Source organism: Bombyx mori, chromosome 27 (assembly GCF_030269925.1).
Source record: "Bombyx mori chromosome 27, ASM3026992v2".
NCBI lineage: Eukaryota > Metazoa > Arthropoda > Insecta > Lepidoptera > Bombycidae > Bombyx > Bombyx mori.
In genome coordinates this window covers 7,752,368-7,768,124 of record NC_085133.1, presented here as the reverse complement: position 1 = coordinate 7,768,124, position 15,757 = coordinate 7,752,368, and the positions used below count along the sequence as shown (strand labels likewise).

Here is a 15,757-nt window from a genome sequence, read left to right as displayed (position 1 = left end):
AAGGGCTGGCTAATGTCGATAATAAATCGTACGCTTCCTCACCCATAATGGAAATTAATGTGGGTAATTTTAAATCGTCAGTCACTTTATTCACCAAAAAGTACATTTCCAATCTCTCAACATATGAGGACCAGTTTCCACTGTTTACCGCGAATTCTTTCAACTGTCCCACCGACATTATGTTCATATAATTTTAATTAGTCCAAACAAGAAACAAACAAGCCACAAATTGATTTTTTTTTTCCGCGTTCGCCACTAGTAAATAATAGACACGTACGTTGCGTTCACCGTTTATTGACACACTGAAGTGAATACTTACTTACAAACATAACATGTTCTAAGTGTTATTTGTTTTTGTTTTTGTTTTCTCTTGTGTGAAGTTTAAGCGGGAACTATGTTTATGGTGTGGCTTTGGGTCGGTTTTGCGATGGCCGCTAGCGTCGTTGCTGATCGGAGCAAACTACCTCCTGCCTGTAACAGGTGAGTTTCTTGAAGATTATTATTGTTATGCTTAATACGCGCTACTGGTGGTAGGACCTCTTGTGAGTCCGCACGGGTAGGTACCACCGCCCCGCCTATTTCTGCCGTGAAGCAGTAATGTGTTTCGGTTTGAAGGGTGAGGCAGCCGTTGTGACTATACTGAGAACTATATCTCAAGGTGTGTGGCGCATTTACGTTGTAGATGTCTATGGGCTCCAGTAACCACTTAACATCAGGTGGGCTGTGTGCTCGTCCACACGTCTAAGCAATAAAAAAAATAAAAATAAAATTATCTTTGTGATTAGAACTCCGTTTTATTTGGTATTAGATAGTATCAAAAATTCGACGTTTTTAAGTAATTGAACCTCAATTAAGTTTAGTCCATTCAAATAGCTGAATAAGTTCTTTTGTTATGATATTTTTTTTACAAAATTTTCAATTTTATTTGGCTCTCATGTAAATTTGCCAAAATGTCGCTTAATCCACAATAGCCTTGCACCCCTCAATATAACCTCTACATAATATACTTTGACGTATACATCTTGGGAATCCCTTGTTTTGTTTCTTTCACATTTGATTTACATATTTAATTTTTGAACGAGTCCCTTATTTGCTGAATCGCCTTCTGTCTCAAATACATATTATAGTTCCTTTGAAATATACTCTAATATGCCGTGAACAACTACTGTAAAAACGGAGACCTTAGAACTCGTATGTCGAGGTGAGTGGCGGCATTTATGTCGTAGATGTCTGTGGGCTCCGCTGCCCACTTAACATCAGGCGGGCTGTGAGCTCGTCCACCCATGTAAGCAATAAAAAAATTAAAAAAACTTTTTTTTTCAGTATGATTTACTGCCACGGGCCACTGTTAAACACGGTCCAAATGGCCGGCCTCTACAATGACTCGAAGACGTTTGTGGATATGAAAATTAAAATATCACCAAAGATCACGTTGGAGCACTTCTATGACATGATGAGCAGGTGAGAGGCATTCGTCACCATTTTGGAGTAATGTTTTAAAAATTTTTTTAGTCCAATTTATTGTTTTCATTGTTGTTCGGCTAAAATGAGTTATGTTTGATTTTTGTGTTAAGCAAATGTGGGTACTAATGCAAAAGAAATAGAGCTGTCTATGCGTAATGTGATTAAACAGAATTAAAGCTATCCACATACATACTAAAGGCTTGAATAAGAAGGAAATTAAGCGCATATCCAATAAAAAAATTAGTTATGAATGCAGGAAAAAAAAAATTTGGTCACGTCAGCGATGTTGGTGTATTTACATAAGTTAATGAATAAATGTGAATATTATTTATTAATTTTAGGTAGCATTTAAGAGCAGAAATACGTACATAATTATAATAGATAAAAAATACGTTCATATATTTGACGACATAAAGTTAGTACAGAATATAACCCCGTCTAAATGATCTAAAAACTAATGAGGAACTTCTTATATATATTGTGTGGTTATGAGTCCGCACGGGTAGGTACCACCACATCGCCTATTTCAGCCGTGAAGCAGTAATGCGTTTCGGTTTGAAGAGTGGGGCAGCCGTTGTAACTATACTGAGATCTTAGAACTCATATCTCAAAAGGGGGTGGCGCATTTACGTTGTAGATGCCTATGGGTTCCGGTAACCACTTAACACGAGGTGGGCTGTGAGCTCGTCCACTCATCTATGCAATAAATTAAAAAATATATCTTAAATGTAAATTAAAATATTAATTTCAGGACGGATTCTAATCCGACTAAAGCGGACATACAGGAGTTCGTGAATCAGAACTTCGATCCTGAGGGTTCGGAATTTGAAGACTGGAGGCCCAGTGATTGGAAGCATAACCCTGGTGAGTGTATGAATCCGTTGAAAATGTACGATCGTCCTGCGTTAATTTTTCACGAAAGTGCAAATTAAACTGAATTTTAGTTTTTTTGTTGTTGTTTAGTTTGTTACTGGTCGAACTGTAGTGGAGTTTGATTAAAAAAATATTCAGAAGAAGAAGGCTTACTGTGGTGAAAAGGTTAAAAATGTTGGTAAATTAAATGAAAAGAAGATTTTTTTTTATTGTTTACTAGTGGTTACTGGAGTCCATAGACATCTACAACGTAAATGCCGCCACCTACCTTGAGCTATGAGTTCCAGGTCCAGTATACTTACAACGGCTGCTCCGCCCTTCAAACCGAAACGCATTATTGCCTCACGTCAAAAATAGGCAGGGTTATAATTTTGCGGGTTTGATTTTTATTACACGATTTTATTAGAAAAATTAGTACTCGCTGGCGGGATTAGATACAACACCGGACGTCTTATCCTTTAGGTCCTGATGACTTGAAATGAAAAAAGAGTATCGTTTTATCATCGATTTTTCTCATTGCACAAGTCGAACATAGGTTTTGAACACACGTGTATTTGACTGTATATATTATATGACCGTTATTCTATTAATTAGAATCGCGTTTCATTCACAGGATTTCTTGCTAAAATCAAGGATCCGTTGTTGCACAAATGGGCATCAGCCTTGAACGATTTATGGCTCGATCTCGGGAGGAAGATGAAGGAAGCAGTCAAAGAGAGTCCAGACTTATACTCCATTATATACGTGGAGCAACCTTTTATTGTTCCAGGTGAGTTTACTGATATACAGTATGCTTAGTGCGAGTTTTTTAACGTTCTCGATAGCGTAAAAGTTAACTCAAATTTGTACGAAGTTGGAACGTTTGCCGCTAGGGGCGCTGTTCCAACTGCATACAAATTTTAGTTAACTTTTACGCTATCGAGAACATTTTTTTTTATTGCTTAGATGGGTGGACGAGCTCACAGCCCACCTGGTCTGAAGTGGTTACTGGAGCCTATAGACTTCTACAACGTAAATGCGCCATCCACCTTGAGATATGAGTTCTAAGGTATCAAGTAGTTAGTTACTTACGTTAAAAAACTCGCACTAAGCACAGAGGTTGGGCTGATTTATTGAATATCAAGTTGGGGTGTGGACATCCATTGTGGGCGGTCATTTATTACAGGGTCGGCTTCGTTAGATCTTCTACACGCCTAGAACGTGAAATGGAAGTCCGATCCAGTCTACCTTATTTTGTAACGGGGCTTGTACAATCGGATCCTAACTTCATGTGTGGAGTCGGTGCAGTGGAAGTAATTGAAACGTAATTAATAAATGTACAGTAAATTTTCCGTTCCCGCTGAGACAAAACTCTGTGAGGACAAAGAGACCGAAAGTGCTGCCTTCCCTTTCGCCATCCTACTCCACGAGTTTCTCTTTTTTTTCCCCTACCTATGCTGATAGCCATGATAGGCTATTTCAGCTTTTCCTTGACGTGTAGGTGAGCTCACGGGGCTCAAACCGGAGCGTTGCTAACACTGACCCTAGCATGAGCAGTACTTTGCAGAATCTATCACCGGATCGGAAACGCGACCCACTGAGAAGATCCGGCAAGAAACTCCCACTGAGTTTCTGTGGGTTAATTCACTCGTCGAGCCCTTGGTCGCAAGCGACGGGTTCGACGAGAACGGTGACCGGTGCTTGTGGTACCTAAAAGCACCGTTAATGGAATCCGTAATGATATGTGATTATTGTACAGGTGGTCGTTTCCGTGAGTTCTACTACTGGGACTCATACTGGATCATCAAAGGTCTGCTGCTCTCGGAGATGAGGACCACAGCGAAGGGCATGGTCAACAATTTACTCAGCATAGTCGATAGATACGGCTTCATACCGAATGGCGGCAGAATTTATTATCTTATGAGGTACGATAAATCTTTTTCCTCATAAAAACCATTTGATACGTTTATTGACGTATTTCGGTAGAGTGGCTCGCGGGCTCTTTGATGTTAAGCTGTTACCGGTCCATAAGTAACGTCACATTAAGACCAAAGGACAAGTATCAACTTTATTTGAATAAAAGTTAACCCTAATATTGGAACCGGTCTGCTCTGCAGCAGAAATAGTCAAGTTGGATATACCTTCTAGTGTGGCTTGTAACGCTCCCAAACATTATGTTTTTTTGCATAGATCGGTAAACGAGCTGCAGCTCACCTGGTGTTAAGTGTTTACCGTAATCCATAGACATCTACAACGTAATCGCCGCCACCCACCTTGAGATATGAGTTCTAAGGTCTTAGCATAGTTACAACGGCTGCCCTTCAAACCGAAACGCATTACTGCTTCACGGCAGAAATAGGCGGGGTGGTGGTACCTACCCGTGCGGACTCACAAGACGTCCTGCCACCAGTGAAGTGTCTAGTTTTCCGTATTAGTGCCTAAAAACAAAGCCTGTTTCCAACGCGAAACATTAATCGCGTCAGAAATAGACATAATGGGTACATCTCCCACTGTGTCTTTTAACACTCCCTAACATCATTAGATAATGTATCTAGTTCTCTAGATTGGTGTTTAGAATCAGTGCCTATTTCTTCTTTCATGCGTTTGTAGGGTAATATTATTGTCCAATGTCAATTTTATGTCTCAAAGTGGAACAAATTTAGTTGGACAGTCCTTTGTTGTGTATTAATAATGATACAGAAATAACCAGCGTTTCTTTTTCCCTACCTAAGCTGGTAGTCTTAGAGCGCTATGCCAGCGTAGCTGATCGAGATAGTGTCAATTGGTCCGTACCCGAATACAATGTTCGCAGGTCGTGCTAGATTTTAGCTAACCCTTGATGAATCTCACAATATCTTTCATCAGATCTCAACCTCCCCTTCTGATACCGATGGTGCAGCTGCTAATGGAAGACACCGATGACCTGGAATACCTGAGGGAGCACATCCACACCCTGGACAAAGAGTTCGACTACTGGATGACGAATCACACCATCGAAATTAACCACGAAGGGAAGAAGTACGAATCGATTGATGCTTATTTAGGTTTTGACTATGCATTATGCAATTTTTTGCCATTGCTCTAGGCGATCAAACAGTTATTTTATATGATTGCTGTAGCCCATGGACATCATTGCATTACTGTCGCAGTCTAAGTACGACATATGGTTGAAGTCTTCATAGCATAGCTGATATGGCTACCGTATTCTTTACTTCGGGACCCACGACTGCGAACCGCGTTCAAAAGAAGCCCACCTAATCCGGTCCTTTCCTAGGTGAAAACCTAGAACCTAGGTCAGTACACCATGGAACCCTCTAAACTAAACCTAATTTACGTTGTGATGTAAACTAGATCCGACCAATCGTCGATTTGGTCGTAATCTTAGTCGATAATTTATAGGATAATCTACCCGCAAATCTCAATAAAAAACTTGTCTCTTTTTTTCCCTTCCCATGCTAATAGCCTTGAGAGGCTATTTCAGCTTCGCCTTGACGTGTAGGTGAGCTCTCGGAGCTCAAACCGGAGTGTTGCTAACACCGGCCCTAGCAAGAGCAGTGCTTCGCAGAATCTATCACCGGATCGGAAACGCGACCCACTGAGAATATCCGGCAAGTAACTCAGTGGGCTGTGTCTATGGGTTCCTTGTCACTTAACTGTAGGTTAAGGCGTTCTTTTACATTTCGTAATCTTGTTTTTCAGATTGAAAATGGCGATGTACATGGATAATTCTCAGGGTCCGAGGCCGGAGAGCTACAAAGAAGACGTCGACTGTGCTAGGTGAGCGTTCTGAACACACTACGAATACCATTGTAAGTCGTCGCGGCCTAAAAGATAAGACGTCCGGTGCATTCGTATGTAGCGATGCACCGGTGTTCGAATCCCGCAGGCGGGTACCAATTTTTCTAATGAAATACGTACTTAACAAATGTTCACGGTTGACTTCCACGGTGAAGGAATAACATCGTGTAATAAAAATCAATCCCGCAAAATTATAATTTACGTAATTACTGGTGGTAGGATCTCTTGTGAGTCTGCACAGGTAGATACTACCGCCCTGCCTATTTCTGCCGTGAAGCAGTAATGCGTTTCTGTTTGAAAGGCGGAGCAGCCGTTGTGCTGTAAAAACTGAGATCTTAGAATTCATATCTTATGGTGGATATCGGCATTTACGCTGTAGACCGGTGTTTCTCAACGTGGGGACCACGCCTCACAAAGAAGCAATTTGATAAAAAAAGGGGGGCAATCGCACTAAATTAATATAGAAAATCTGTATTTAAATTAGTTTGAATTTGAATTTCAGTTTTTTATTATATGTTTTGAAATATTACTTACTGTGTTTTGATAATAATTTCATAGTGATTTCTTCCTAAAACCTATCATTTATGTTCCTTAAGTGCACAAATCAATTTTTTAATATTAGTAATTACGTATGGGGGGACATTAAAGTTTTAGAAATGTTACAGTGGGGCATGCCACAAAAAAAGTTGGGAAACACTGTTGTAGATGCTTATGGGCACCGTTAACCATTTAACACCAGGTGGGCCGTGAAATCGTCCAACCATCTAGGCAATAACAAAAAAGATTACTTTATTGGGACCATTTAAACGAGGCTTATGATTCATTTGTATATACGCAGACATTTTGACACAACTGAGAAGAAAGAAGAATTGTACGCTGAATTGAAGGCAGCCGCTGAATCCGGCTGGGATTTCTCATCACGATGGTTCATACTGAACGGAACCAATAAAGGTGAGTGATTTTTAATACGCTTTTATTAGCTTCAGACGTATGTATGTTAATATGTAACGGAATCTTTGAACACGATTTTGACCCCCTTCAAAACGTCGGATTAACTCGAAATTTGGTATACTTATTAAGGCCCGATGACAATTCAATATTTAAAAAATATAATTGAGACAGTTGAAATTCAACTAAAAAATTGAAAATAAATAATAGTTTAAAAAGAATACGCTTTTATATAAAATCCAACTAAAAAATGAATTTTTTTTTGAAAAATAGTGTAAGAAAAAATTATTTTATTGTAAAAAAGCGTGGTATTAATTTATAAAACTATTAAAATTTGTTTAACTTATACAAAACCACAAAAATAACATTTGAAGTTAATGACTAAAGTTTTGTGCTCAGCACGCAATGTATCGCAATTAATAATGAACAGACGAGGGGTCAATGGCCTCGAATGAACGCGGTGGCGCTTAAATTGACTTTACATTGCTTTGTGCGAAGTATGAGCTTACTAAACAACAATGTATCTTTATTGTTTAGTAGTGATTTCGCAGGAGATACATATTTTATTTATTTATTGCTTGATGGGTGGATGGGCTCACAGCCCACCTGGTGTTAAGTGGTTACTGCAGCCCATAGACATTTACAACGTAAATGAGCCACCCACCTTGAGATGTAAGTTCTAAGGTCCCAGTATAGCTACAACGGCTGCTCGATCCTTCTAACCGAAACACATTACTGCTTCACGGCAGAAATAGGCGGGGCGATAGTACCTACCCGCGCGGACTCACAAGAGGTCCTACCACCAGTAAAAAATGATTGTAATATCATCCATATGTCTGAAGACCGACATTATTAGGCCTGAAGCAACGATGTACCATCAGTAAATTCTACCTTCACATTTTAGGTAATCTAACTAATTTGAAGGTGAGGTCGATAATTCCCGTCGACCTCAACGCGATCTTGTGTTGGAATGCGCAGCTCATGATGGAGTACCACACCCGCCTTCAAAATGAGGAGAAAGCATCTTACTATAGGCGGATACACGATGACTTCATGGAAGCTATCGAAGAGGTATTCCTAAATATTATATTATAATCATTCGACAATTGTCATAAAATCGTATATCAATTATCTATTAAACTAATCTATATTTAATATATTAACACGTAAAGCAAAAATTTGGTACCCCTTTTTAAGAAAATTGCGCAGAGGGAGGAGTATGAAATTTCCCACACTTATAGAAAACACAGAGAAAGAGTGCAAAATGTATTTTTTTTTTATTGTTGATAGAAATACATTAAATCAATTTAAAAAAAACATTACACACACTACCATGTATTTGACACACACGTGCATATATACTCTTTTGTTTATTATCAAAGTCTGTGGTCTAATTGAGAATAGATTAATTATTGTTTGTCTTTAATATTATATGTCTATAGCGAAGTCTTGGTGAAATCTGTGATTGTAGAATAATGATTATAAGAGAAATGATGATCATAGAATTGTGACCATAAAAGTATAAAAATGTACAAACTTATAATTAAAATTAATTAAAGTCTAATTTCGACTACTGGAGGGGACCACTATCTATATATTAATACGTGAAGCAAAAACCTTGTATCCCTTTTTACGAAAATTGCGCGGACGGAGGAGTATGAAATTTCCCACACTTATAGAGAATGTAGAGAAGAAGTGAACAACGCTAGGTAATATTTCTTTAAAATAATGCATAAAATAATTAAATCAATAAAGAAAACATTACACACACTACCATGTATTTGACACAACACATAATAATATATAAATATACTCTTTGTTTATTGTCAATTGTCAAACTTTTGTTAAGTGTTTAAAGTCTGTGGTCAAATTGAGAATAGATGAATATTGTTTGTCTTTATTATTATGTATGTATAGTGTAGTTTTGGCGAAATGTGTGATTATATTATATAAGTACCATAGTATTTGACAATAGAACCATAATAGTGCTTAAAAATAAAATTTCAATGGATTAAAGTCGAATTTCGACTTCTGCGGGACCACTAGTTCAATGTAAAAACGTATTTTAATCTATTAATGTAATGTACTATAAGAAATTGGAGAAATTTTATTGCTACCATATTGGATTAAGGATGTCTTGGTGTGTGTGTGTGTGTGTGTGTGTGTGTGTGTGTGTGTGTGTGTGCGTGCGTGCGTGCGTGCGTGCGTGCGTGCGTGCGTGCGTGCGTGCGTGCGTACGTGCGTGCGTGCGTGTGCGTGTGCGCGTCTGTGTACGTGTGCGTGTGCGTCTGCGTGTGAGATGTAATACGCATAATGGGCCTCTGATATAATTAAACGATGGGTAAAAATATCCTTGATCTTCCTGCAGCTACTGTGGCACGAAGACGTGGGAGTTTGGTTGGACTACAGCCTCGAGTCTAGTCGCAGGAGAGACTACTTTTACCCATCCAACCTGTCTCCGCTCTGGGCCGGCAGCTACGATAAAGCGAGAAAGGATTACTTCGTGAATAGAGTCGTCAATTATTTGGATAAAGTCAAGGTACGTGATCAAATTTTTGAAGTTAAACTTCTTTAGAGTCGTTGTGTGTGATTTCAAACTCGATGAAACGAAAAGAAACGGAACGAATAGATAAGTGTGCCGCGATTGGCTGGCCGAAGCGGCTCCGAGCGGCGCCGACAAATCACGAAGCGCTCCACATGGTCTCGCGTCCCCGACTAGTTCAGTGTGTTTTTGACGTCCGTGCACGCTGTCGTGGCTCTCGGAGCGCCTTTAAGTTTCACTTCTACTGTGTGTGACTTGCACATACACACACATTTTATTTATTAACTTGACCTCTCGCAGTAACCTGGTTTTAGTAATAAGATTTGATGTTGTGATGGTAAATATCTGATTAATTGCCTTTTTCGTTCTCATGAGACCGCCAATCACACTTGCAAAAAATTGAATATCTCTACCACTCTCAAAGTTTTTTCATTATTGCTTGGTCAGTTTTTTTCCTCTTGTTTTTTGATGGGCGGGCGAGCTTACAGCCCACCTGTGTGCTTAGTGGTAAGTATAAGATACACAGCAGGACTATTTACAGGGAATTTGCATCATTTTGTTGCTTTGAACAAAATTTAATAACGAGAAATCCTCAAAACTCTATCGAACTGGTTGGTGATAATGAAGACTTTGTAACTGTATCAAAGTGATTTTCCACAAAAAGCTACAGAATAGAGAACCATCGAAATTTTGTTTTTCTGTTCTTTTTTTTTGCTTAGATTGGTGGACGAGCTTACGGTTCATCTGGTGTTTAGTGGTTACCGGAACCCAGATGTGTATGGGTTTCGTAAATGCCGCCACCCAAAGATGCCGTAGAACCACGGACGTTTCTTATTTGTTGTAATCCGTCCCCTAGATGGATATCTTCGAAGGCGGAATCCCAACAACGTTCGAACACACCGGCGAACAGTGGGACTATCCCAACGCGTGGCCGCCCCTTCAGTACATCGTCATAATGGGCCTAGCCAACACCGGGCACCCGGAGGCGATGAGATACGCCACCGAACTCGCCACTAAGTGGGTGCGAAGTAACTTTGAAGTCTGGAAGCAGAAGGCCGCCATGCTGGAGAAGGTAGGTTTTCATAAATACTTTTACTGATGCAAATGAACAGACTTGCTCACGAAAAACCCGTACTGGTGATAGGACCTCTTGTGAGTCCGCGCGGGTAGGCACCACCGCCCTACCTATTTCTGCCGTGAAGCAGTAGTGCGTTTCGGTTTGAAGGGTGGGGCAGCCGTTGTAACTATACTTGAGACCTTAGAACTTATATCTCAAGGTTGGTGGCGCATTTACGTTGTAGATGTCTATCGGCTCCAGTAACCACTTAACACCAGGTGAGCTGTGAGCTCGTCCACCTATCTAAGCATTAAAAAAAATTGTTGTCGAAGTTCATAGAAAAAAACAAATTAAATGTGTACTCGAGTTGAATAATTCGAAATCCTCATTTTCGCTATTTCATTGCTTGGTACTCCAACCAGATCTTAGAAGTGGGGATTAAAGGAAGGAAGATAAATTAGGTAGGGAAATAAAAGCGGGTTGCTTCAGCTACGAGTCAGATGTGGGAGTGTCTCCAGAAGACTTGGGTTCCACTATACCACGAGATAAACTCGTAGCAATTCACAAACAAGAATGAGGAAGAATAAATAGGATAGGCTGGCTATGTCATTGGCTCTCGGAAACCAGAATCGCTCACCCGTATAATCCCTCACTTTGTTTTCGGTAAGCAGCGGCTTGGCTCTGCTCCTGGCATTGCTGAAGTCCATGGGCCACGGTGACCAGTCACCATCAGGTCAGCCGTATGCTCGTCTGCCTACAAGGGCAATAAAAGATAGTACTCAAACTCAAACGAGGCTTGTGGAGAGTGTTAAATTGACTTTACGCCTGGCATTGTTGACATCCATGAGTGACGATAACCACTCACCGTTAGGTTTTTTTTTATGGCTTAGGTGGGTGGACGAGCTCATAGCCCACCTGGTGTTAAGTGGTTACTGGAGCCCGTAGACATCTACAACGTAAATGCGCCACCCACCGTGAAAATGCTTGGTGGGCCGTATGCTTCTCTTCCTCTAAGTATAAGTAATATAAGTCTCAAATGAATGTCACAACAGTACGACGCCACGATTCTGGGCGGGCTGGGTGGCGGCGGAGAATACGTCGTCCAAACCGGCTTCGGATGGAGCAATGGCGTTGTGATGTCGCTCCTAAATAGATATGGAGGTAAGAGGATTTAAAAAAAAAAAACTCACAGCTAACTTACAGTCTGATATTAAAAAATCCATAAATAATACCTATTAGAAATTAATTAAGTCATCATCATCATCGTGTGATGTGGAATTCTTGTTTATTAAAGCCTTGACAGATGTTCTCCATAGTTTGCCAACTGAGGCTTGGCGCGCGCACTCGTTAAGTGGGGTTTTATTAAGTAGTCAAATTAATTAAGTAGTGACGTAAAATAATAGTTCATTACTTATTATTTCGTGCAGTAAAATCTCATTATACGCTCGGTATATGTTCCGTAATTAGTTCGCGAATATGGATAACGTGAATATGGAATAGCGCGCTTACAAAAGAAGTTCGGTTGGATACGTACTTATTTTAATCTTTTTTATCATAGCTTATGTACCGATGTATCTATTAGATCCGCGAATTAAAAAACCTTTAGCCGCGAATATAGGAACTGGATTGCATTTTTTTAAATCCGCAAATAGTGAAAACTCGAATTAAGGAAGCGCGAATAAGGAGCTTTTACTGTACTGAATTATAAACATTTTTCTATAAATTCCCAATGAAATACAGGTAACCCCACTATAACACGGTATTTTACAACACGGTTTGACTCTAACGCGAAAAGAAAAAATCCCCAAAGCCCTCTTATAACACGATACTTCTACAACACGATAAAGAGATTTTTGTTTATAATTATTTAGAAAATTACATTATATATTATGAACACACAATATACGGGCATAACTGAAATTTGACTGCTTATTTTTTGTGTATAATAGGTAAAAAATAAATAAAGGTATAGTTGAAATGTTTCATTCAGAAAAAATACTCTCCTTTTTGTACTGGCTTCTCATATAACACGGTTTCGCACTACGCGGAACTTTGTATGAAAGTATCTACCGTGTTATAGGAGGATTACCTGTATTACTTCTCCACTCGCCCCTTTATTTTCCTTTCCAACGGTTTTTGTTTTTATTGTGTAGATGGATGAACGACATATCTGGTATCAAGATGGTTACAAAAGTCCATAGACATGGCATAAAAGCCACGTCCCATATATCTCGACAAGCAAGGTCTTAGTCTCAATGGTATAAAATTCCCAACCTTCAAACAAGCATGGCTGCTTCTCAGCAGATGTATGGTGGCAAATACTCTTGCGAAATCACAACACTACCAGTATTTAGTGCTAGTTAGATCGAACTGTGATAGCACAGATTAGACTAAAGTTTATTACACTATTGCATGGCCGATTATGCTAATAAATTTTAAAATGGATATTATTAATCTGTGATTTACGCCAACAATAACTCTATTGCATGGATAGTTATGCTGATAATTTTTAAAATCGCTATTATTAATCTATGATTTAATTTAATCAAGGTAACGGTTTTTTTTATTGTTAAGTCGAAGTCCCTCGTTGAACGCAAAATCGTTTTTGCATAATTTACTTAACATCGGATTAGATTTAGGAAATAACATTATTCAACTCATTCTATATGGGATTATTTGAAAGTAATTTAAAAACGTATTGTACTAGTTTACTTACTGGTCTTGTTACTTTTTGATTTATAAAAAATAGTATGTACATAGTCATATTTAATTATGGATTTCATTTTTAATTGTTTTTAATACCTTTTTAATGTTTTGTTCATTCATTCGCTCACTCGTTCACCGTGGAAGTCATTGACTACATAGGTACGTTCATTCATTAAATTGTCGTTTTGTGTTAAAAATAGTTGGTATTAGTTTAGTATAGTATTTGTTGTATTGTATATAGTAGTTAGTTTTTTTTTTTATAATAATTTCATTAAATGATTCTTTAAGTTCTAGCAGTTTGGAGACCAACAAAAAACTACACGCGATAGTAAAAACAAGCACACACACACTATTAATCCTTGTGACTAATAGATCCTAATTTATGCTTTTGTTGTATATTTTTAACCTAAATTTGTATATATGTTTTGCACTAATACTGCCTTTATATTATTTTTTGTACTTTACAATATGTACACCTACAAATATTTATTTTTATGTGTGTATATATTAACTTCATTGTAATTACAACGTCTGTACAAATATCGAATGTCTGGTTATAAGTTTTTGATGCATACATAATGCAAGTGAAAAGATAATTATTGATGCTACATAGTGTTGTGGGAATCGTTTTTTTTTTATTCCTTTTATCGCTGGTGGTTTAAGGGGATATTCCAACTACACTGTGACTGGTAGGTGAATAACCGGCTCAACCTGAAACAATTTTCTAACACTAGCTCTGGCAAGAGTAGTGCTTCGCAGAATCTACCACAGAATCGGAATCGCCAGTAGGTGGTAGGACCTCTTGTGAGTCCGCATGGTTGGACCATTACCCTGCCTATTTCTGCCGTGAAGCAGTAATGCGTTTCGGTTTGAAGGGTGGGGCAACCGTTGTAAACATACTTGAGACCTTAGAACTTATATCTCAAGTTGGGTGGCGCATTTACGTTGTGGATGCCTATGGGTTCCAGTAACCACTTAACATCAGGTGGGCTGTGAACTCGTCCACCCATGTAAGCAATAAAAAAAAACCTGAGAAAATCTGACAAGAAACTCAGTGGGCTGTGTCTATGGGTTAGTTCACTTGTCTTAATCGACGAATTCTCGCATCAATAATCTATAGACAGATTTTCTGGTAAAGCAGTAATATATTCCAGCTCGAAGAGACCCGCACGCAATGCGCGATCTGAACTTCGACCTCATACCTCAAACTCCTTACAACTCTAAGAAAAGTTTAAAAATTTAAAGTCATTCGCATAAACTATACAACACAAACAAAGAAAGCTAAATAATATACATAATATTATATTAATTTTATATTTCAGAAAACATATGTTAATTAACACATATTTGCTTGTTTTAAGACCTTGGTATTGAAATATGTTGATTATTTCGAATTTATTTCAATCTGTTTATTGAACCTAAAAAATTAAGTATTTCAATATCAAATCTTTATTTTTATATTATTCAGCACTGCATGCAAGTGGTCGGGTCATGTCTAAACTATGGGTTTTGTAGCTTGTCTTGTATAGTAGTTTTGAAGATATGCACATAATTTGTTTTTAAATATTTTTTAATTTGTAGTATTTTTATTATTAATTATAATTAACTTTGGTATTCTGGTTCGTATTTTATTCATTTTCTTGTATACTTTTTTTTTTGTTTTTCATCTGGCAATATTGAAATAGTAGAGGGTAGAAGTTAAAAACAAAAAAATATTGTTGTCGATATTGACAAATTCCTGACCGCACTGTTTTTATTATTGTATTAATTAACTTTGGTATTCCGGTTCGTATTTTATACATTTCCTTGTATAGTTTTTGTTTTTTGTTTTTCATCTGGCAATATTGAAATAGTAGAGGGTAGACGTTAAAAAAACAAAAAAAATATTGTTGTCGATATTGACAAATTCGTGACAAAGCTACATAATCGTGGGTATGGATGAGCCGGCCGCTGGCGCAGTGCGCTGACCGGGGGCCTCTTTGACAGACGTAATCTCGGCAGCCGACAACTTCGGAACGGCGGCGGAATCGGGCGCTGTCTACGGCGCCGGGGTGGGCGCCGGTGGCGTAGTCACGGCGCTCCTAGTGGTCCTAGCTTCTTTGGCTGCTGGAACTTTAGGGTGAGGTGGGTATTGCAAAAAAGTACTTATTTTGTTGGGGCTTAGCTCATTGCTATCGTCCATGAGTGACGTTGCCCACTGTAAGATGGGCCATATGCTCGTGTGCTACCCCAAAACACGTCATTTCGGATCCTCCCAATCCAGTAACGGTGCTTTTAGGTACCTCAAGCATCGGTCGCTGTGTTCGTCGAACCCGTCGCTTGCGACGAAGGGCTCGACGAGCAAATTAACCCATAGACACAGCCCACTGAGTTTCTCGCCGGATCTTCTA

General features: G+C 38.8%; 1 protein-coding gene across 7 annotated transcripts in view; it reads left to right on the top strand.

The window, feature by feature from the left end:
- Treh-2 (trehalase-2) overlaps positions 1-15,757 on the top strand; it is a 95,556-nt gene that overhangs the window by 64,714 nt on the left and 15,085 nt on the right. For 2 of the 7 annotated variants that reach the window (XM_062676391.1, XM_062676390.1), the window contains exons 3-15: positions 341-480; positions 1,324-1,461; positions 2,216-2,328; positions 2,951-3,106; positions 4,076-4,241; positions 5,182-5,334; positions 6,016-6,093; positions 6,953-7,065; positions 7,967-8,133; positions 9,431-9,601; positions 10,461-10,676; positions 11,714-11,822; positions 15,354-15,486. In XM_062676391.1, the coding sequence (XP_062532375.1) occupies positions 395-480; positions 1,324-1,461; positions 2,216-2,328; positions 2,951-3,106; positions 4,076-4,241; positions 5,182-5,334; positions 6,016-6,093; positions 6,953-7,065; positions 7,967-8,133; positions 9,431-9,601; positions 10,461-10,676; positions 11,714-11,822; positions 15,354-15,486 (1,799 nt within the window). In that variant the 5' untranslated portion in view covers positions 341-394. 7 annotated transcript variants of the gene reach the window in all.